The following is a 25,528-nucleotide window of genomic DNA, read 5'->3' on the forward strand; positions in this document are numbered from 1 at the left end:
ATCCCTTAAATGGTTTACTAATACAGACATCTAAAGGTTGAAGCTGACTAGTTAGACCTCCTGGAATTACAGCTAACTGAGTTTTCAATTCCTTGAGTTTATTTGTAACATCGTCTGTTCTGTAAGAATGAAACTGATCCCATACTAACATGGCAGGCTTCTTCAACAGTCCACCAGGGCGCCTAGACCCAATTTTATCTACCCAAAACTTCATTACTCCTCCATCCATCCAGCCTTTTGCGTGAACATGTACAAACACTCCTTTAAGTAGTTTTTCTTTGGGTAGTGTCTTCCTTTTAAAAATCAATAGTGGTGGCAATTTTGTCCCATCAGCACAGCAGGATAAAACAACCGTGTAGTGAGTTTTTTTGTGCCCCGAAGTTTTAATAGTAACACTTTTAGTGCCCTTGGAATCTACAGTTTTGTTTGAGGGCACATCAAAAGTCAGCAGAACCTTGTCCACGTTTTCTAATTGCGCAAGTTCAAAATTTTTTCGTTTCCCTGCGTTAATGACGAATCGATGAAATTCAATCATTTTTTCTTCATATTCAGCTGTCATCTTTTGTGATATTTTTGTTTTAGTCTGCATGCATAGCTGGTTTCTCTTCATGAATCTTGAACATCACGATGTTGATCCAGTAAAGTTGGCGATCCATCTGTTAGTAGCTATCGCTTTCGCTTGATGAATAATCATTTTTGTAGATGCTGAAAGTCCCGCTTTTCTGTGGTGTAAAATCCAAGTATTCAGTTCTGCCTCAAGTTCTGGCCATTTTGCAGTTCCACTTCATAGGTTATGTTTACTGTGAGTTGCTTTTTTTTAAAATCCTCTTGCTGATTCCGCCAAGTTCTTATCTTTTTCTCAGTTGGGAGTGGTCTGAAATGCCTCTCTGCAGAACTGTTTCCATGTTCTTTAGCATACGCAATCACATGTAATGTGTATGCAATACTGTAACAATGCCGACATTTTCCAGCCATAATTTGCCAAGAAATTTAGAGAAAATTTAACAGCAGAAATTTATCACCGTCCACAACTGCGACAACAATTGGAAAGTTTAAACAAATAGGACACAACTGTGATCGTCGATGACGGTACATGCACATCCACTGAACTCTACGTCAGTGTTTTTCAAAGTGTGGTACGCGTATCACCGAGGGTACGTGAAAGGTCTTCAGGGGGTCCGTGACAATTTTTGGCTATGCATCATTAATGCATAGAATAAAATTCAATGTATCCGTGAAGTTCAAGATCATAAAACGGTCCTGTTGTATCACTGAATAAGGTACAGAGATATCTGCAGGCTGTGCAATATGTTTCTCAACAAACAGTGCAATTAGAGACAACTGGGATAAAAACAGCACTAACTAATGAATCGCATGTCCCCCTCCCACAGAAAATGCTGTATGACTCAAGCAAAATCATATGTTGTCGGTGCAACATATGGTTTTGTTTGAGTGAACGTGTTAAAACGAAGAAATATACAGTGAATTGTTTTAGATATTATATAAGGAATTCAGTTGAAGAGAATTAGCATTTCAACTTAACTGTTGGCTTGTCTTTGTCATTTAGCAGCACGATCTTTTGTTAATACCACACCAATCATATGAATGCAGATGTCTGAAGTTTGAGAAACACTGCTCTACGTAACTGGAATGCTCTCACACACTGCAAGGAAGCAATAAAGAAATTGCGTAACTCGGAAACAGAGAAAATTTCCAAAAATGAAAATAATAAAAAACTGAGTATAGGTGTATAAGATGCACCCTGTTTTTCAGATCTATTTTCAAAGAAAAAAGTGCGTCTTATACGCCAGCAAATACGATATTTACTGTGGTTATTATGTAATTTGTAATTTATTGTTTATAGTCATGCCACAGGTACCTTTAAAGATTAGCTTCCTACAGTGAATAATTCTGGCACCACTACTCAGCCAGATAGTGTCTGGAGGTAATCCAAGTATAGTGGTGTACAGGAGGAACTTGAAGCTACATAATGGACTGGAAATTGAGTAACCTATCTCTGTGAGAGAGGTTCCTATGGATTCTTCACTACATTCCCCTGGCCTATTTATTTAATCCTTCTTAACTTAAAAAAAAAAAAAAAAAAACTAAGGAAAAAATCACAAAGACCAATTTCAAAAAACAAATTCATATCTAATCCATTCGTGGTCAGGAGACATTTAAATGATGTGCAACACCACTTATGGACATCTAAACCTGATGTACTATTTTTTTTAAAACAGAAACTCAATTAGCAACTGCTAGTGTTTACCTCAATATTCCTAACTATACTCTGCATGATTCCTTCTGCCACAAGAGTGGAATGCACATTTTTGAAGAAATGACTGACTTTTTCTAATATCTGCCTGAGAAGCTCGACTGTTTACAATCCAAATACTCAAATGGTGGGTCTTTTTTCTTGGGTACTTCAACATTCACAACTCCGAATGGCTTCTCTTCTGCAATCCACCAATCAAGCCAGTAGAGATATTTGCTGTCAGTAATAACTTTTTTGAAATTGTCCACCTGCCTACCCAAACAACCAATAATCCTCTCTATTCTCCCAAATACTCTTGTGTCATCTTACCCAGTTCTCCTGATAAATATACTGTTGTAGATGTCAGATTTTGTTTTGATAATTCTAATTATAACCTTACCCACATTTACTTTGCTATAGAATGTCATTCATCCAGTCACTCTCAGACTTGCATCCTTTGGCACTATATTAACTAAAATCATTCTCTTCCTGATAAGTATCAAGCAATTTTAGTGATGTTTTCATGCACCACTCCACATGTGAGAACAATATTCAGTCATCACATTATCATGCTTGTCAAGGATTTAGGCTTAGAGTGGACTGTCCTGGCCTGAGAAATCATCATTGAAAAAGAAAACCAGGATGTTCTGGTTTTCCTTTTCCTAATGGTTTGTAATTTAAGGCTTGTTTTGATAATCTTTCTGTTTTTATTCTTTCAACTTGTTCCATCCATTTATGTTTATATTTTTTAATTTTTTCTATTACTGATTCCTGGTTTAATTCTTTCAATATTCAGTAACAATCCATATTAAATGGTGGACTTCTAGGTGGTGAATGACTTTTCCCATTATATTCTAAAGTGGGACAGACTTCAGATTTATACAGTGTTAGGAAATGTAGAGGTGAGAAATAGTATCTTGAGTTGAAAAGAACACTTAGTTTTTTTAGATGCAGAGGAGGCTAAGGACATGATGCAAATTACTCATGACAATAGGAGAGGCTAGAGGTGTAAGTTAGTCCAAGAAGAGATGTCATCTTGGGTAGAGATTTGGATATTATCAAAGATATGGAGGAGGGAGAGGGATGTGTGTCTTTTTTGCATGATATAAGGCAGACTGTCTTTTGGTAGCAATGAAGTTGACAAAATTATTATCCTCATTCCACTGAAATATAGCAAGTAGATCTGATTAAGACACTGATTACAGAAGATCTTGCATTTTGGGATATATGGGCACTGCAAGGTTTTCTGAATGAAAAAAAAAAAAAAGAACAGTATACTGTCATCAACAAACCAGTAGATAAAATTTGAGATTAGTGACAGAAAGTTATTCATGAATAAAGGAAAAAGAGCATGGGTGAGCGTTTACAGCCCTGGGTTGCTCTAGCATTGGCGCAAACTGAAGGAAAACCATCCACCACAACACATTGTGAATGACCAGAGAGGAAAATGGTAATCAATCCAGTTGCAAAGGATGGATGATTGACTAAATTATGGTAATTCGGTAAGTAAGCATTTGTGCCATAGATGATCAAAAGCTCTGAAAATATCTAGAGCAACACACACACAGGTTTTGCCAAACCTTTCAACGTTTTGGGTCCATTAGTGAGCAATGAAAGGAGATTGCTGTGGGATGAGAACAGCAGAATCCATATTGGTGATCACTGATTAACTTGCAGACTTCTAGGTAGTAAGGAGTTGACTGTCGATGACTTTCTCATTATTTACCAATTATTTCACAATACTTGGATCACTGGCTTTTGTCTTTCTTTGGGAATGGTTGGATTAAGCTTCTTTTCATGCTAAACAGTAGATGCCAGATGAATATGAAGATCATAAAGATGTTACTGGATGGATATTAGTTCAGGAGCATAAGTTTTAAACACACCTAGGGGAATACCATCAAGACCAGAAGACCTGCTTATATCCAAACCATTCATGATTCTTCTAATGTCTCTGACAAAAGACTAGAAGGGAGATACAGTATGCAATTCTTGGTAATGCTGGGGAAGGAGAAGAATGATACTAGGAGATCAGCCTTGTCTTATTTGTAATGTTACATTGTTACAAAACTGGATGGGCAGAAGTTGTACTCAGTGGATTTAGCAAGGGACCAGAAAGTGTTTGCACATTTTGTACCCTTTTCTCATAGACCCACTCCAGTCTCTATCTCATAGATATACTTTTCCACTTTGTGTCACTTCTACATGGACACTGTTCTACTAAAATAGCTGATGTTAACACCATTCTTACTTCCTCTTAAACCCATAAAGATGTGAACAGCTGCTGATCAACATCCATTCATTATCCAGACATACGAAAACAACTTTTCATCTTCATCTTTTGAATCTTCTACCTGTATGTGCTCTGGAACAACCTTCCCTCACACAATTTTCCCAAGGACTACAACCTATACAGTTGTTCAGTAAACATATTATCATGTTCCCCCTTTCTTCTTGACCACCTGCCCACAAACAGCACTAATGTGCTATAGTTTTTGAAATCTCTCATAAATGGGCCTAAATATATATATATATATATATATATATAAATTTATGTTACAATTCATTTTTCTTATGCTCTGAACTATTTTTTTAATTTCAGTTCTAATAAGAATACAATTCTGATACCAAGGACTGGATGTTGTAATTTTAATATTGTCCCTAAAACCTTTTTATGGGTTCACATATGTTCAGAGATAAAACAATGCCTTGAGTGAAAGATACATTTTTAAAGATATCTGTGATTAAATGTACTATAAATACAGACATATGCAAATACAGTAAAAATACTTTATTGATAATTTACAAGAAATCAAATATAGTAAAATGTCAATTATCCATGGTAACTGGAGGATGCTAGAGCACAGATAATCAATAAAACACGGTTAACCCAAATTACATTTTATTGGGTTAAATGCATAAGAAAATTCTAAAAAAAAAAAAAAAAAAAAAAAAAAAAAAAAAAAAAAAAAATCGGCTAACGCCTTTTTATTCCCGTATACAGGGAGTAGGCAAGGCCATTTTAAAGCCCTATCTAATTTTTGTAGACTGAGCAGGCAGTTCAATCTCCACTGGTATCCAATCAGAGATAGATGGCCCAAGGCTATCACTAATTAAGCGGTACACAGTGTGGAGAGACGGCTCAACATGTGCAGCCATCTTGTGGTCCCTAACCCCAACACAATATATTTAATGTCTGAAATAATGTGGGTTCTACGGTCGATTTTCTTGAGTTTATGGAACAAAAAACCTGAGTTTCCGGGAAGAAAAACCTGCTTGCCCGTGCCAGAGATTGACTAACTCAGGAACCGGTTGAAAAAAGGCTTAGAAAAATTTCCTCTAGTTGCCGACTAGAATCAAAACCAAGTCTTCCTTCATATGGTTAAGTGTCGTGGTGTGCAAACGCCACATCCACTGAGCTACACAGGCTTCTATAAAAACATAAGATAAACATTCTTGTAGTATGTAAATACAAAACTGGAAACCATAACAGTGATGACAAATAAGTTCTGCTAGGACGATGCAATAGTATTTAATTATGATGCAATGCTACTTAAAATATGCATTGATGACTAACTTCTGTTATTTTACAAATCCACTTACACAGAGAATTTAAAAAAATATATGAAATTTTTATGTATTACAGAGGACCATGGTTAATCCGACCCCAAGGATAATTGAGACCTGGATAATTTCTCATTCTATCTTCAGCAATACAAAAAAACTAAACAGCTAGTTTGAAATTCGTCAATGGGATTTGGATAAAACAAACCAGACTAAAAGTATACAATACATTACCCATACCAATCCTATTGTATAGATGTGAAATCTGGACAATAAAACAAAAAGACAAAGATTAATAACAGCTGAAATGAAGTTTATGAGAAAAACTGCAAAGTATACTCTATTTGAACACAAAAGAAATGAAGAAATTATGAAAGAATTAAACCAGGAATCAGTAATAGAAAAAATTAAAAAATATAAACATAAATGGATGAAACACGTTAAAAGAATGAAAACAGAAAGATTACCAAAACAAGACTTAAAGTACAAGCCATTAGGAAAAAGAAAACCAGGATGTCCTCTTAAAACAGTGGTTCTGGGGTGTGTGCACCCCTGGGGGGGGGGAGTGCGAGAGAAGTTTCTAAATTTTTGATGGAAACTACCGCCTGTGAGAAACTAGCGAACGCTACGTCGACTTTTGGAATCCCCACTCCTACCCTCTCTCTACCTTTGCCTCAGTGCATCGCACTTACCAGCACATAGTACAATAAGAAACTGGTTGATATGTGCACGTGTTCACATACTCTGAGTACGAATGTTAACGAGGTGGTTTGACGCAGAAAAATACTAATTTTCTTTAATTTACCAACATTAATCAGTGACTAAAGCCCATACCGGATACGATCAATTGATTACATAAAGGTTTTCTGCAAATTTTGAAAAATTAAAATTATTATTTTATTGATTGTAGTAACTCTCGTTAGGTTCGAAAAAACGCCAATGGAAAGACGATTATGTTGCTTATGGATTCATTTGTACAACAGAAAAAAGATGGTACACAACGACCACAATGCATTTTATGTTGCAAAATATTTTCAAACTCCAATCTTAAACCATGAAAGTTGTTAGAGCATTTCAACAATCAGCATGGTGGTGAATCTGCAGGACATACTCTTAACATCTTGAAGTTTAAGAAGGCACGATGTGATACCAGCGGTATTATCACAAAATTTGACGTTGTGGCAGTTCAAAAGCTCTTGTTAGAAGCTTCTTATCAAGTGGCATATCTGTGTGCTAAGAAAAGAAAAGGTCATACAATAGCTGAGGAATTGGTAAAACCATGTACACTTGAAATTGTATTGGGTTCTGAAGCACAAAGAAAAATTCAGCAGATTCCGTTATCGAACGATGTGATTCGATCGTGCATTCAAGATCTCAGTGTTGATATTTTACTGCAAGTAGTAGAAGATATCAAAACCAGTCCTCTAAAAGTGAATATTCAACTGGATGAGTCAACTGATGTTGATAATTGCAGTCAGTTGTTGGTATTTGTGCGATACATTAAGGAAAAAGAAATGTTGGAAGAATTTTTATTTTGTGAGCCACTGGAATTGACGACAAAAGGAATTGATATTTTCAATCATATTAAAAACTTTTTTTTGAAACATCAAATACCCATGAATGTGATAGGCTCAATTTGCACTGATGGTGCCCCTGCAATGTTGGGCAAAAATTCTGGATTTTTTTCCTACATCAAGACAGAAATACTGCAAGTTACAATAACGCATTGCATGTTGCACATCATGCACCTGCATCGAAAGCTTTGCCAGAGAATTTAAAACAACACTTTACTACTGCAGTATTTCTGCACGAAAGATACGATGATTCAGCCAATGCAAGAAAGATACGATGATTAAGTGCTCATCTGAGGATGAGCACTTAATCATCGTATCTTTCGTGCTTTGTGCGAAGAAATCGGTGCTGTTCATACTATGCTTCTTTATCACACTGAAGTACGGTGGCTCTCCAAGGGCAGCATGCTAAGCAGGGTTTTTGAATTGCACGAGGAAATTATACAGTTTCTTACTAACCAAAATTGTGATTTAGTTAAAGCTTTTGAAAAAAGAGAAGCATACTTCGACTAGCCTACTTAGCAGATATATTTAGCCACTTGAATGAATTAAACACATCGATGCAAGGATTTGGTAAGAACATAATAACAGCTAGTAAAAAATTATCTTCATTTATTGAAAAACTAAAAATTTGGAAATGTTGAGTTGAAAATAGGAATTTTGCAAATTTTCCGTTGCTTGATTCAATTGTTCTGGAAAATGAGAAAATAATAATTATACCTGAAATTGCAATACACCCCCAACAATTGAGTGAATCATTTCATGGATACTTTACCACAGGAAATATTAGCAAAGTTCAGAGATGGATACTGGATCCATTTCTATTTGACCTAGATTCAATGGACGACAGCTATTTAATAAAAGACGATCTTATTGAAATATGAGCCAATGCACTTATTCAAATGGAATTTGAAAAATTGGACTTAGAACAATTCTGGTGTAAACAGTTAAACCTTATCCAGCTGGCAAAAGCATCATTGCAGACACTTTTACCATTTGCCACCACCTACCTGTGTGAAATGGGATTTTCATCACTTTTGCACATAAAAACAAAAGCCAGAAATCGCTTAAATGCAAGTGATGACTTATGCTTGGCTCTTTCAAAAAAGGAGCCTCGCTTCAAAAGTATTATTATGAATAAACAACAACAACATAGCCATTAAAAATTGAGATATTGTTTTGTATAGAGAACTATACAAAACAATATATTAGGGGACGAGAACTTATTTTTAGATTCAAGGGGGTACCAATCACTAAAAAGGTTAAGACCCACTGTCTTAAAAGATTAAACAATGACGTCTAAGGCCAGAACAGGCCACTCTAGGCCTAAATCCTTGATAGGCATGATGATCGTAATCTTGTCAACTTAAATACTAACTAAACACAGCTCTGCATTATTTCTCACAAAAAAATAATCTTGTTTCTTACCCTTGACAATACACAAATCTTTATTCAAATTGAGGTTTACATTTTTGGAATAACTCTAACCTCAAATCTCTCTCTCTTTCTGGCACAGACATATCACAAATATTGTCTTCTCTGCATCCAAAAAATATTAGTCTTTCTCTTCCCCTTCAGGTGTCCCCTTATCTCCAAACACCTCCTAACCCTACAGAAATTACCTGATCATTGAATACTGCTCTCATGTTTAGGGTGATGCCTCCTAACGAATGACAACTCCCTCTCGCAATAGTACGACACTCGCTCATTTTCACACAGGCATTCAAGTCTCTGCAGCCTGCATCTTCTACAGTTCTGCTATTCATCAGAATTGGCATCAATAATTCCCTCACTTTCTTGGAAATCCATTCAAACACATGCAGCAGCCAACCAACACCTTCACAGAGTTGAACTCCAAATCCACAGAACAAATTTTTTCTCCTTTTCATTCATCTCCTTCACTGCTGTCCTATGGGGCAGTCTCTCAATGCATATGTTTCCCAAGGAATAATGCAATCCACAGTTTTTCAAGTCAAATGTGAACAAGTTCCTTATTGCCCATCCATATGGTCAATTTTTGAGCTATAAATAGTAACTGTTTCTTTTTATAATAGGATGGAAGAAGTTTTAATCATGCTACCGGCCAGGACGTATATATACATCCACATTTCAATGGATGCGAAGTGCATATTAAAATTGTAATACCATTGATATTACATTGAAATTTATGATGGATACGAAGCTTTTGAGGGTGCGTATTTGATCTTTAATGGTCGGTAAGGTGGTTAATATATATCTAGGATACCCTTAAAGATCTGTGCTCATCAGAAAGACTTTAAGTATACTCTATTAAAAATAAAAGACATGCAGACTGAGCATGGCCATATTTCTTATATTTGAATCACAAAAAGGGTTGCGATGTACTGCCTAATAGGGCAACTGAGATACGATGCTTTCATTGATGCCAGGAGATAAGAGATTAAATTTAAGGAAGATATTTTTGGTCAGTATACTAGGCTGATCTTATTATCCCATGTTTAAGAATATTATCCCTGAGTATGAGACTTTTTCTTATGTCTATCACTCCTTAATAATTTAATTTGAAGCAAATCCCCTTTTCAGAAATGCCGAGGAAGTCTCGCTCATTCAGGGTTCCATGAAGGAGTTAGCCTGATTGTTTCTAGGAGGATGTATCAACAAGAATGTCTCCTGAGCAGAGTGCTTTTTTAATTGATTTTGGGGATCCTGCCAAACCTTCCAAACTCTTTTAGATAAAGAGGGGTGATGTCAACATCCAAACTGGATATTCACCTTTTGAATGCATAATGAGAAAAGATAGTATACTTGTAGTGCTGCTGTGTTTTCAGTTTCTTATTTTATTCACATACAGAAATCATTGCAATATCAGCAGAGAGCATAAAATCTGTTGATGTTACAATGGTTTCTGTACTTGGTTGGCAATTGTTTTGGGCCATGATAAATTTGAGCATGAAAAATTCATTCTCAGGTGAAGGGAAAATTGGGCTAAAGTTCCCAGCACTGAATTTTATCCCCACGTAGATAGTGAACGTCCACAGATAGTGAACCTACTACCTGATAATTTAGGCATGCCTAAATTATCAGATTATCAGAAATTGCATTCAGCAGATTCATGACTGATCAGTGACATTAATATTACTATTATGTCCACAGACCATAGCTAAACTAACATACACATCCTCAGCATTCCCCCCAAGATGATCTAGTTTCACAACTCTCTGCATTAGGTCTCATACCAATAAATAATTTCTCTATGCACCTGATGCCAAGTGCAGGCCATCCCTCTTATAGAAATCTTTTCTAGAATAAAACTCACACCTATTTTTTCTACATAGTCTGCACAATGAATATCAATATGTTTATAATTTTTTTTTGTTTGTTTTTAGAATAACTATTTTTAATAATTTTGGTCAGAATATTATTTTATTATCGTAATAAAAGTGATTTAAAACATGAATTTAAGTAACTACTTGTTTTTTTACTTATCACACCAAACTGTCAATAAAACTTATTGAGAAAAATGTTTGTTTTCTGGTATTCCAGTTTCATATATTAAAAATATTGAAATACCAGTATTATGATTTTGACAGTTATTGTGAGTCCTGTTATCAAGTATATCCTGTTCTTGTCAAGTTTGTCATTTAGACAGAATACAGGAACATCAGGTTCTTGGAATCTGATGTCTAGCCTTCCTTACTATGCCAGTTGCAAGAGACTTTGGAATCAAACCAAGATTCTCTACTCAAGTTTAAATTAATCAACCATTCCTTTGAAACTTGTGAAGTTCTGTAAATCTCAGTTGTTTTGACTAAATTCCTGTCTCAATATTTTGGGAAGTAATCATGATTAACAGTTATATATATAATATATATATAATATATATATATATATAATATAATATATATAATAATATATATATATATTATATATATATATATATATATAATTTTTTTTTTTTTTTTTTGTAAAAATGAATAAGTTATATATCCCTTTATTTAAATTACTCAAGGTAACTCTTGGCTGCCTTGAACTGTAACAGTGTATTTTCCTTTAAGCAAAGGTTGGTCGATTGGTAGAGCCTCTGCTACTAATGGCTCACACAAAAAGTTAAGCAAGTTTGAGTGCGGTTAGTAGTTGGAAGAGATCAATTGTTCGATGCCGTTGGCACACTCTCCCTCGATGAGTCTTTGGACTCTCTGGAGGTGTCAACATAATAATAATAATATAATCTTCATTCAACACACACACACACCTACACACAATACACACACACATATATATATATATATATATATATATATATATATATATATATATATATATATATATACAGGGATTGACAAATACACTCATCCACGGTGAGTAACAAATCAGGATATTTTTTATTTAATAAAAAATAACTTTCTAAATAAAATATTTTTTTATCTTTAAGAAAACACAGAAGAATATGCATAATACAAAGAGCTATTCCAGTGACAAAAATGAATGTAACAAGTTGTATTTTCCAAAAAAATCAATCCTGTTTTCACCGTTGTTGCTATTCTTAATATTTATTGATTCCTTCTTTAATTCTCTTGCAATGAATTACAAATCCTGGTAAGTAAGGAGTTGAAAGCAATAATGGCCTGACTAGACTTGTAGAATGGTGACCAGACAAATTACAGGCCCTGGTGGAAAAAAATCCCTTTTCTGAGCAAGGGTAGACCAGTTAATAATGATATTAAAAAATAAAATAAAATAAAATAAATAAAAAATATGTATCTTTATATGAGAACCATTCCAAGAATAGTTTCATACAAAGGAATTGTTCTCTAAACAATGACATAGCCCCATTTATTCATTAATGGAACTTATCAGGAAATATCATTAAAAAACAGTGCGAGGGATTTTGGGTAAGTACTTTTTTTTTTCCCCCTTTGTGGCATGCAAGACTTTGCCAAATTTGTCGAATCCCCCCCACACACACACTGTCAATATCCAAAATAAATAAAATAGTCAAGAATATCACAGATCTATTAAAACATCTGTTAAAATATATTCAACAAAATTAAACTGAAATAACACACAGACATAAATATACATACAGCATTTTCATCCCACAAAAAAGCTTCTATCTGTGCTGTTCCATCCTGAAGTAAAAAATAAAGGATATAGGTATACTTCAGAGGCGTTAAATTTTCTGTTGTAGGGAGAAAAGGAAAAATTAGGTTAAGGCAGATACTTTTTTCAATCTTATAAATAAAATATTATGAATATTTTTAGACATTTATTTCCACTATCTTTATTATTTTAAGCTGCTCTTTTACACTTATAAATTATTTTCTAGTGCACATCCTTCTCAGAGGATGCACCATTGTAAACAACTTTCCTGGTTTTAGGAAATTACAATGTAGAAATATAATAACTAAATAGATTTAATAATTTCTTCCAATATTTCGCCAAAGTTTAATTGGCATCATCAAGGCCATTTGGCATGATAAATTGGCATGTTCTTGACCATTTGGCTAATTCTCTGTGGATGTTTTCCAGGTGAGAGTCTGTTTAATGCAACCATATTTTCTGAAGCGAGGGCATTTAGTGAAAGCAGAGGAAGATCATCATCATCATGGTTTATGAATAGGAAAATGTACAGAAGTATGCATATAAACTCATTGAGATAAAGTTTATTAAATGAAAGTGAGCTATGTGCCAACAAATATGAGAAGGTGCAAGAGTTTCATCTACAAAAAGACTTTTAAAAAGCTGTTTTTTTTTTTTTTTGGCCTTCCTATTCCTATGTGTCCATCAGTTGGCCTGTAGAAAGCAACAGCAATGTTGCTGTTGAGAGTGGATATCCAAAGTTGGTGTCTAACTACTTTAGACCATTTTTCTGAATTATTTTTATTAGATGTCTTAAGTGGCTTTCTTCCAGAATGGTAGTATTAAGAATGTGTAATCTTGCCTGATATCGATCAAAGCCATGTTGTTACAAAGTTATTAATGATATTAACTGCACATTGAGTAGCAATGGTTCATGTCTAGGATCCTTTCTTTTAGGTTTACACGGTGATCCGAATACATTTTGGAAAATTATGGAGACAACTACCGTGTTTGAGTAAAACTTTAGTTTAATATAAACCAAAATCCACATTTGACGTTTCGACCTTTATATCAAGGTCATCTTCTGGAGCATATATATACTAGATACAGAGAACAAGCTGCACTACAATCTACATGGTTTGTTAAAGTTACTGACCAACCGTTACAACAATTATTGGCCTGACCTGGTGAAAGACCTCTGTCTACCGCAAATCGACACACACTGGCCAATACATACATGCTAATTCATACCACCACCCATCACAAAAATATGGAGTCATTAACACCCTTAAAAACAGAACTATAACAATTTGCTCTAACCAGCAAGCTCGGAAACAGGAACTAAAAATCATCAGCGACACATTTATAAATAATGGCTATAACAAAAATACTATTAATAAAATACTTCATAAAACATCATCAAAAAAGAATTTAGATTACAGTAAAACCATAGCCATCCCATACATTAAAGGGTTATCAGAAAAAATCAACAGAATCTACACCAATATAATCTCAATGCCACCTTTAAACCACCTACAAAACTTAAAAATATATTCAACTCCTCTAAGGATCCTCTCCTCCCATTGGCACATCCTGGAGTTTATTGCACCCACTGCACCTGTAACTTACCATACATTGACGAAACAGGACGTACAATCCCTATACGTAAGAAATAACACATAAGACACATTAAATATAACCATTTTGGTGAAGTAGGCCTCTCAGATCACGCTCTCAACATCTTATACCAAATCGACTGGAAAAGTATCCGCTCTTTACACCATACAAAAACCTGGTATGAAAGAAATTTTAAGGAAGTCTGCAAAATTCTGATAAACCACCCAATATCAAATAATGGTGCATGAAAATTCCAAGAATCTGGATGGCACACATTCAGCCTACTTAATATTTAGTATCCAGCATACTTCAGGACCCTAGGCAACCTTCAGCTAGTATTGGTAACCATCCCATATCAACTGGTTGGAATGTATATGTATATATGTATAATCTCTATATATGTTTATACGTATAATTAAATGCATATGCATAATATATATAATATGTATATGGTTTATATGTATAATCATACATATATAGACTTGTTGTTGCTCCCAATGTAATTTTACAACCAATAGATAATATTAATAACAGGACTCTAGCGTTGATGTAGTAAGTTTTTTTTTTTTCACCAGAGGTTAGGCCAATAATTGTTGTAACGGTTGGTCAGAAACTTTAACAAACCATGTAGATTGTAGTGCAGCTTGTTCTCTGTATATATGCTCCAGAAGATGACCTTGATATAAAGGTCGAAACGTCAAATGTGGATTTTGGTTTATATTAAATTAAAATTTTACTCAAACACGGTAGTTGTCTCCATAATTTTCCAAAATGTGTTTATGTCTAGGAATGATATGCAAATACAGTTTGTCACTGGACTGAATGGATAGAAGTTTCAGATTCACAGGTGACAGGCAGTTTAATGTAGCCATATTTGTTGAGGTTAGAATAATAGTGAGGGAAGAGGATGATGCCTTGGATCAGTTGAAAAAAGACCACCTTATTTCACTGAAGCAAATATAAACATATTCCTTGAATCTGCCTCTTTACTCCTTGACTTCTAACCTTGAAATAGGCAGAACAGCTAACATCATGATCCTAGATGACTATATGACTTGAATGACTCAGAACTAGCAGACATGATCAGCCATAGTGGTAGTAATAGATGTAGTCTAGGTGGTCCAAGATCAGGGTACTGGCTGTCCTGCTTGTTTGGCCGTAGTAAGAAAGATTAAACTGTAGTACTTCATAAAAACTGCAGTCAAATCTGTGGATTGGAGATGATCTTTAGGAGGATAAAACAACTTTCCTGGTTTGAACAAGGAAAGTTCAACTTTCTTCTAACTTCTATGTGGTACAAAGTCAAAGAGGAAAATAGAATGTTGTACATCTGGAATGGAAGTAGGATATTTACAAAAATCAATCAACAATGTGAGAATTAGAAGAAAAGTAAGAAGTCAGGAAATAAGCATTTACCATGGTAACAATGCAACTGAATTGTTAAAGTAGAAAATATGTGGAAGTAATGTTGCTGACAAAAATAGCCCATGGCATAAAACCAGAAAGCATGCTTACCATTTGGACATGATGCAAGTTTTTTGCTTTTGGCGCTTTCAAAATCAGTTTTGGATATGTTGATAATTTCCTTGCAATTATTTTGAACTTGGATAAGACTGAAAAGGAGGAATGAGACTACACTGAATTACAGCTACAATATGTTTAATTCTTCTCTTGGAAACTTGGCTTATACAAGAAAACAAGAATTTAAACTAGAATAGGAAATGAATATTTCCATACGAATACCAATACACTTATATGTTGCTTACAATGCTAAGCATAAAAAAATAAAATAATAATAATAATTGATTATTATGTTTCTTGAAGTTTAAAAATGGTGTGCAAAAGGATGTTCCAAAGAACAGAGATACATTTGATGATATATGATATGATATGATATGATATGATATACTGAAGCCTAACGATGCATGCATGTTGACCAGTTAGTTGCACTTGTTTTTAAAAGAAAGTGGAGGAACGACAGTGGCTAGTTCAAAAGAAGTGTCATGAATGTGCTTACTTAAAAAAACAGGTGTGCACAGAATGCAGAAACAGTGCATGAGAAAGCTGCTGGAAGAAGCTGAGAGAGAGAGCTTCCAATGAGCAGAATTCCCTTTGGATAGCATCAAAGATTCTTAGAGAGATGTTTGATGACTAAATGTTAGAAGTGTTCAAAGATGGCTCATTTGCAATTTATACAGTGTGTTAGGAGTTATGCAGATGAGTGGTGTGTTGAACAAAAGAGGACAACAGATTTTTAAGAGTCTGCAGAAGATGTGGAAATCAACTGAAAAGGAGAAAAAGCCATCATAATCAAAGTTTGGAATATTATCAGTAGTGAGGTGAAATAAGATCTTCCTTCCACAAAATAAGATAGAATTGTGTTTTGATAACATTAAAATTTGCCAGATTATCTGTGCTACTACTGGAGAGTAATGAGGACATTAGTGCTCAAGAAGTTTATGGAAGATCTTGAACCTGAATCATTTAAACACTACATCTATTAAATGAAAAAAGAGGAATGGAGCACACTGCCATCAGCAAAACCATGGACAGGATTTGAAGTTAGGAAGGGTCATTAATGTATAAGTGGAAGAGTATGTTGAAAGAACAGATCCATGAGACATTTATCCCAGCACTGACAGAGAAATTTGATGAGAGGAAATGCCAACCAAGCAGCAAAGGATAGGAAGCATGCCAGAGGATAGTAATTTGATAAGCATACTTCTATATCACACCAAATCAAATCTAATGCCTTAGAAATGTCAATTGTTTTAAAAGGCATGTAACCTACTAGGAGAGGTCTGCTGTGGAGTGAGAGTAGCAGAATCAATACTAATGATTGTTAATTAACTGTTGGATGTTCAGAGGTCAACTGTTAATGACATTTTCTATTATCTTTGATATGAGTGAGGGGAAGACACTGGAATGGTTTGATGGCTAACTTTTATCTTTCTTTTTAGAGACAAGTTGCTAGACAGATGTTAGATGAGTATGATTATACTCATCTAACATCTGTCTAGCAACTTGGGGAGAAAGGGTGGATACCACTAGGACCAAGGGAACTTATTGGTATTACTCAAGCTATTCAAGATTTTCTTATGTTACTCTGGTGAAAGATCAAAGACATGTAGGCATTTGTTTGTAGTATAGCAGGAGATTATTTTTCTTGGATATGCATATGAGATGGAAGAAGATTGATATTAAGAGATCAGTGTTATCTTTAGGTGATGTTACTGGTATTTATTTGGAAATGAGAGAGATGAAAGCATGTAAGGGCAAAAGTTCACCCATTAGCTTTAACAAGGGATCAGAAAACTTGACATCCATTTAAGTAGGAAGCAAGTTTTTTGTATATGATTCTTTCAAAGTCCGATTTCAATTTGTTGATTTTTTTTTTGTACAAACACTGCAGGCTGTAGTGTAAAGCTGGAGTTTAACTTAAGCCATTTAAGATATGCTGAGCTTTTATTTTAGAGTGCTTTGGTATATTTGTTAAAGAACCAGGAGTTGGATAATAACTGGTGGGAGGGGGGGGGGGGCAGAGAATAAAGGCCCTTATTCCAGCAAGGATTACATTTCATTTTAGAGAATACACTGAATCCCATATTTTGGAAAACAGTAATTCTTAAACATCCAATTTTAAACAAGTTTGGTTTTTAAGGATAGCTGCAGATTCTAAAAACCCTCTCATATTTGCCAGTGTGTGGTTAGCATACCCTCTCTCCAAAAGGCTCCCCAATCTGCAGGGGATTGCATAGGTGGCATTCATACCTACATGCACTACAGTCAACTCAGAATATTACAAAGGAGTACTGGAAGGTTTGCAGAATGATATGTGTTGAAAAAGACTACAAAAGTAGGAGAATAGTTTTGTGTTACATCAGCACAATTCCCCATGCCACATATCCCTTATTTGAGAGTGCTAAATGGTAATTTTATTAAATTACCGTGTGCTACATTCACTTTATTCACCTGATTTGGCACCCTGTGAATTCTGGCTTTTTCCAAAGTAAATCAATGTTCGGTGAAATTTGCAACCTCTGTCATGGTATGGGCTGTATGACTGCAGAGTCATATAAGCTGTGTATTGTGTATGAAAGAGTCAATTCTGAAGTATACCAAGAAATTCTTGAATACTTTATGTTACTGGCATCAGAAGACTTATGTGATGGTGAGTTTCTTTTTTAGCAAGATTCATCTTCTTCACACTTTCAAGACCACTACTAGAAGGCTCAAAGAAAGGCAAATCAATGTAATTCCTTGACTGGCAAACTAACCAGATTTAAACTCCATTGAGAATTTGTGGGGAATTATGAAGAAATATTTTCAAGAAGTTGCCCCAAGAGACAAAAATGAACTCGTTTCTAGTCTGCAGACCATATAGGCATGTTTTGATAAAAAAAAAAGACTGTGAACCGCTAGTAATTAATATGCCCAACCATTTATGAACAGACATAAAAGCTAAGAGGGATGCAACAAAGTACTAATTATCATGTTGTTTCCCTTTGACTGTAATTTTTGTGCATTATTCTAATATTTTGAATTCTGTTAAAAATTATTCTAATTTTGTGAATGTTTTCAAATAACAGTTTTCTTATAATTTATATTCCATTTTTACGTGTTTACATGTTATATAATTTACAAAGTACATAGATTTAGATGGTGCTAATTCATATTTGGTAATAATTATTTTCTATGCAATATATTAGAATTGCAAATCATTTAACACATTTTCTTTGATTATTCTAATTTTTTTGATTTGGAGGTGTAATAGGTAAAGCTCAGTGTTGTTAACAATAATATCTTGGATTAAGTTGCAGATGCACATTCTTAGCTATAGTTTTCAAAGGATACAGGTACTGTCTGGATGCTATAGCAAAATTGTGGCTGAGACAAAAGATGCTGGTGGTTGCTTCATTTAGCTTTTTTTTGAAGAAGGATGAATTACAACATGAAGAGGCTATTACTTGAGGCTGGGATCTCGAATTAGACAGTTTATTATATTTGTTGATATGCATACTTATTAATTTTACAAATTAATAAGTATTATTCTTTAAGTTCAGAAGCATCAGAAATGTTTGAAAGAATAGTCTAAACCTCAAGGTAGAGAATGACAAAAGCAGAGTCGATGGCTGCTTTAACAGCAAAGTTAGTATGGATAGTAGAGATTTGTTTCTGCAATACATCAAAACCAACACATTTATAGATGAGGAGAGTTTTTTATTTAAACTAAAACAACACAAGTTGGCAACACTCTTGTATCCCTACGTCTTTTAAGGAAAGCTAGTCAATTTAATTGATTAGATAGTTGAAGTTTCCATATACCATTAAAATTCCACAAATGTCTTCAAATCCCACTTGAAACTAGCTACCCTTACTAACATCTCTCTGTTTCCAGGGTATATCGTGTTCTTTACAAGTTATGTTATAACGCACTGGTGTCTATAGCATCAATTGTGATCAACCAGTTGATCACGTAAAGATTTTTAGTTGATTGCCAAGAATATATTCATGTATTCCTCATAACACAGCAGTCATCAAGAGTACACTTTGTTAAAAATTTGTGTGGTAGAATTCAAGCATGACACTGCTCCCATTCTAATAACATTACCAAAATAACATCCATTTTTTAGAAATAATTTTACCTGAATACAAGAGAAAGATTGTCAGCCTGGTTTGGCCAAGTGGTTAGTATATCTGCTCTTCAGCCAAAAGGCTGCGGGTTTGAATCCCGCTGTGGGCATGGATGTTTGTGATTGTCTGGGAAAATACTAGTTGTTGTTGTGGTGGTGGTAGATAGCGTTAGTGTAGCTGCAGTTCAGTGGAGACAGTTGTAGAGTGGGTGCCCTCCCTCGATGAGTCTTCGGACTCCCTGGAGGTATCACATAATAATAATAATAAAGATTATTTTTCTGTTATGGTAAAATAGAAATGTCATTGCATATGGGGGGAGGAGGCTGAAAAGTTCTGATAAAAACTAAGAACAAAAATTATATTAAAGCAATTTATATAACCATAAGAAAGAACATATCTTAAAATCCCCATGTTTCATCAAATTGTAATAATTTGCTTTTTTTTCTTTTAGGATATATAAGACATGTCAGAGGTTTTGAAGAAATTAGAAAACACAGAGGTGAGGGCCATCATCAAGTTTTCGTGCTGCAAGAAAAGTTCACAACTAAGCTTCACCAAACTTTGTGCGAGACTTTAGGGGACTGTGCAGCAACAGCATATCGAACAAATATCAGATGGATGGCCAAGTTTAAAACTGGGCATCCTGAGACAACAAATGCCCCCAGGTCAGGAAGACCTTTCACAGCAATCACTCCTGAAAACATTGATACAGGCATGCCATGATCCTTGATGATAGATGAATACCAGCTAAAAACATTGCAAAGACTCTGGGAATATCCAGGGAATGAGTTGGAGTTATTATCCACCAACATCTGATCATGCAGAAGCACTCAGTGAAGTGGTTTTCCAATTGTTTGAATGCCGACCAAAAGAGAGAATACATACTGTCATCTCAAGAGATTTTGGGTCATTTTGAGAAATCAGGTGCAAATTTTTTGGCTTGTATTGTGACTTTTGACGAAATATGCCTTTAGGGTTCAGCAGGGAAGGTTATCCTTACCAAGTACCTTAAGGTGAAAATGTTACAGCAGCAGTTTATTCAACAGCTCTGAAGGAATTGAAGGAGGCACTGAAGGTGAAAAATGCATTGAGAAACTGAGCAGATGCGTGTTGCTTTTGCAGGGCAATGCACCTGCTCACACTGCTCATGAAACCCAACAGACAATACACAACTTAGGCTTTCAATGTCTGCCTCACCTGCCCTAGTCGCCAGACCTGGTCCCATCTGACTATTTCCTATTCTAAAATTTAAAGAAACACTTGAAACGGACAAAATTAACCACAGATGATGAAGTCATATCTGCAGCTGAGGACTGGTTTGTGCAACAAGGGAAAGACCTTTTTCTCAGAGAATTGCAAATGATGCAGCAGTGTCGTAACAAGCTTATACCTCAATTCCTTCATAGTGATCATCACAACTATTTAGCACACCCTTGTAATTTGTAGTGTTACATTACGAAAAAAAGAAAATCTGGAACAACACTTTTAAACTGTTCCAGGTTTCCTTTACCATTTTTGGCAGAACAGGTCTTTACTGTTTTTTGGATGCATTACTTGAGATATCAGAGCAAACACTCAACTTCTCAGTCTACAGGAAACCAACTAATATAGGACATTATCTACATGCAACTTCTCATCACCAGCAGCACAAAAAATAGGCATCATCCATTCCTTATGTGAGACAGCCTACAGAATTTCCATGAATATAGATAAAAGAAACTAAGAGCTACAGTATCATAATTCTGTCCTTCCAAAAAATGGCAACAACAAACATTAGTCAAGAAAATTCTATCTCAACCTCCAAAACAAACAGAAGAACAAATAAACCAAGAATATAAAGGAGCAGTGACCAATACAGCCACTCAAGACTTGCTGACCATGCAGTGGACACCTACCACAGAATATGCTGGAAGAAGGTCACTTTCTTACACTGCAGCAAGTACAAGTATGAAAGATTATTTCTGGAATCAGCGTCAGCTTGGAAAAAACTTTCCAAACCTCAAAAAATTTGGTTGCATTAGACTCTCCCAAATTTGGGAAACTTGCATTCTAAGAACATCAGCACAACAGCCAAGACAACCCAATTTAGCCTGCTAGGAGATACCTTTAGGACTGACTTCAGTTGCCTTTCTTCAGCCTCATTTGCTTAGTGTTAGTGCCTGTGTGCACATATCATTGTTTTGTGATGGCAATGCAACATTGCTGAAATATAGGAAGGTACTGATTAAAGTTTTTAATAAATATTGTAGTATGTTGTTATTTCTTGAAAAATTAAAAGCTGTGTATAACCAATGGATAAGTTTATCCACAAGAAAAGGAGCAATAATTCTCCCATATATACAATCAATCATGGATACAATAGCAAGATTGCTTTGCCAAAGAAATCTGAAGGTCACTTTCTGCTCACTCATCAAAATCTCCAATCATCTGAAACCTCCTAAACTAGTGTTCTTCAATCTTTTTACACCTGCAGATCAGGGAAAATAGGAGAAATATTTCGCAGGCCGGCTGATGGCTAAGACAGAAATATAAACCAATGTAGATAGTATTTTATTTATTAAATCCAATGTTATAAAATTACAATTTTTAGCTAGTGCGACATCTGCTGCTGCTGCTGCTTAGAGATTAGAAAATTTGATATACGTGGCTGGAGCGTTGTTTCTGAGCTATGAAGAAATTTTTGGTGGAGCAGACTGCCAGGAAATTTCCGCAGACCACAGGCTGAAGAACAACGTCCTAAACCACCACATCAGCCACTTAAAAAAACCAGGTATCTGCAAGATCAGTTGCGGTGGGTTACACTACACAGGATAAACTGGCAGATCTGGGGAGATACACTGATTGGAACACATCAAGGATGTTGAGAATGAAAGAAGGCACAAATCAGGGTTGGCAACACATGCAACATATATGAATGGCATTGGAAATATTTGAATGGCAACAAACTGAAATGCTCAACATTGATTGCTGCTTTTACTCATTACTCAAGAGCATTCATTGAATCAGCTGAAATGATGAAGTGTCCTCTATAATGTAAAAAAAAAAAAAACAAGGGATGATTTTACATCAAATCTGGTCTTCCTTAATCCATCACAACACACACTTGGATCTACTAGCAGTATACAGCAACTTACAAACCAGCAGCCAGAGTAACAGTGAATGCACACTTTCCATTGTTAAACGTTTTCAAATATTCTTCACTAGAAATGTTAACTGTTACAATGAAAGTTTTTTCACTTGGCTATGCTACTATTGGAATGCAAAAGTGGGAGAGACTGAGGAACAAGGAATAATAGGTCCTTTCTTTGGCTTGTCTTGTATATTTGTGTAACCTCCCGATGATGATCTTGATGTGAAGATTGAAACGTCGGGATAATAAAAAGGTTTTTTTTAACACGGTTGTAAATTCCATAAAATTTTAAAATGAATGCTGATCACCGTGTAACACTAAAAGAAAGTATTACAATAATTCATGGAGATTCGACCCACAAGCATTGCAATCAATACGGTAAGCTGAAGATCCAAGTTTCTAATTTGATCAATCGATGGCTTTTTTAAAACGGTGTAGGGACAGCAATATCACTCCTAATTGCATCAGGCTAAAGAGAAAATTCACCTCAACAAAGGCACAACGAATATACCACTGCATGGAGAAAGCACTACTCAGAGAGCAGATCCAATCTACCAGAAAGAACCCAGCTGCTACACAAAACCAGCTACTAAAAGAAAAAAACGGAACTTTCAAGCTATGTAAACAAAGATATCTGGATAATCCTAGAAAAGATTACGGACAACACAGCAAACCACATCCTCCAAATGAAGAAGAAAAACTTAATTTCCAAATTCCAATGACTAAAAGAATGACAAAACCAGCCACCATATTCAAAGTTTACCACAGTGAACAACAACCAACCAACCAGCAGCAAGAAACAACAGAAGCCACCAATCACCCAGAGGTATCAATAGCATAGTCAACTTATCTAACCACGCTCTAAACAAAGATGAAATCTTTATACTTAACAAAGGTTTAAATTTTGCTATAGCACCGAAATCGATAAACAAACTTGAATTTTATTTGTTATATGGAAAGAGGCCTAAGATTCGTCCCTAATAACATAGCAGACAAAATATGTATAGAAACTGCCAACATTTTAAATCATAACAAAACAATAACAAGCAATTACTAAACACAAATCAACAGCTATAAAATCACCTAAAACAAATCCGAACATAGTAATAACCAGAGCCGATAAAGGAAATGCCACTGCTATTTTAAACCGTACCACTTATGTAGAAAAAATGAATCTGCTGGTCTCTGACAATAACACATACCAATTAGTTAACTACAACTCAACCAACAGAATAAAAAACAAAACAGAGAAACTACTTAAATCAATTACCAGATGGCCCGAAGATACGGTAAAAAAACTATTTCCTCACTACACGGGCTACCAAAAATTCACAAAGAAAACACACTGTTAAGACCGATAGTTGAAGGAATTGATAGCCCGATGTATCACTTAGCCAAAAAATTAGCGGCAACACTCAAGGAGTTTGTAGGTCATTCCTCCTCCTATATCAAGAACACACAACACTTCATAAACATCATCAAAGACATTACACTAGAAAAAGATGATTTATTAGTCAGTTTTGACGTCTCTGCCCTATTTATGAATGTCCCAATCAATGACCCAATCCTTCTCCTACAGAACATATTCCCTCCAGATATCACGGCGTTCTTTACGCATGTATTACGGTAGGGTTATTTTGTATGGCAAAACGCCTTCTACTTACAAAAAGAAGGCACAGCCATTGGCTCGCCATTATACCACCCTATTGCTAACTTTTACATGGAACACTTTGAGCAACTTGCCTTAGGGTCCTCCCCTCTAAAACCCAAAGTCTGGCTTAGATACGTTGACAATGTTTTTGCGATCTGGTCCCATGTCTGCCAGACATTAGACACATTCCTTAGCCACCTAAACACACAACACAATCGCATATAGTTCACAACTAAAGTTGAAAAACACAACATACTTCCGTTTTTAGATACACTTGTCACACGTCTTCCCTCTGATAATCTTTCCTTCATTGTTTACCGGAAACCGACACATACGGGACAATATATACACATAAACTCCTATCACCACCCAACACAAAAACTAGGTGTCATCAACACGCTAAATAAACAGGGCTCAGACGATCAGTTCCAACGAACAGGCACTGAAAGTCTCTGCCCTATTTACAAATGTCCCAATCAATGACACAATCCTTCTCCTCCAGATATCACGGCGTTCTTTAAGCATGTATTACGGTAGGGTTATTTTGTATGGCAAAACGCCTTCTACTTACAAAAAGAAGGCACAGCCATTGGCTCACCATTATACCACCCTATTGCTAACTTTTACATGGAACACTTTCAGCAACTTGCCTTAGGGTCCTCCCCTCTAAAACCCAAAGTCTGGCTTAGATACGTTGACAATGTTTTTGCGATCTGGTCCCATGTCCACCAGACATTAGACACATTCCTTAGCCACCTAAACACACAACACAATCGCATACACTTCACAACTGAAATTGAAAAACACAACATACTTCCGTTTTTAGATACACTTGTCACATGTCTTCCCTCTGACAATTTTTCCTTCACTGTTTACCGGAAACCGACACATACGGGACAATATATACACATAAACTCCTATCACCACCCAAAACAAAAACTAGGTGTCATCAACACGCTAAAAAAACAGGGCTCAGACGTTCAGTTCCAATGAACAGGCACTGGAAGACGAATTTAAAATTATCAGTAATACTTTACAAAAAACCAGAT

At 35.3% G+C, this 25,528-nt stretch overlaps 1 protein-coding gene across 2 annotated transcripts in view; it reads right to left on the bottom strand.

Annotated features, from left to right (window-relative positions):
- The window catches only part of LOC150108495 (protection of telomeres protein 1-like), a 492,786-nt gene that overhangs the window by 5,484 nt on the left and 461,774 nt on the right, over positions 1–25,528 (bottom strand). Inside the window, exon 18 of one of the 2 annotated variants that reach the window (XM_090415908.1) lies at positions 12,453–12,547. In XM_090415908.1, coding sequence (XP_090272034.1) covers positions 12,453–12,547 — 95 coding nt within the window. The remainder of the gene's footprint in view (positions 1–12,452; positions 12,548–25,528) is intronic. The other variant, XM_090415909.1, reaches the window with a different exon arrangement.

This window comes from Typopeltis vanoorti, chromosome 3 (assembly GCF_054136105.1).
Source record: "Typopeltis vanoorti isolate ZY-2024b chromosome 3, IOZ_Tvanoo_1.0, whole genome shotgun sequence".
In the NCBI taxonomy this organism is placed as follows: domain Eukaryota; kingdom Metazoa; phylum Arthropoda; class Arachnida; order Uropygi; family Thelyphonidae; genus Typopeltis; species Typopeltis vanoorti.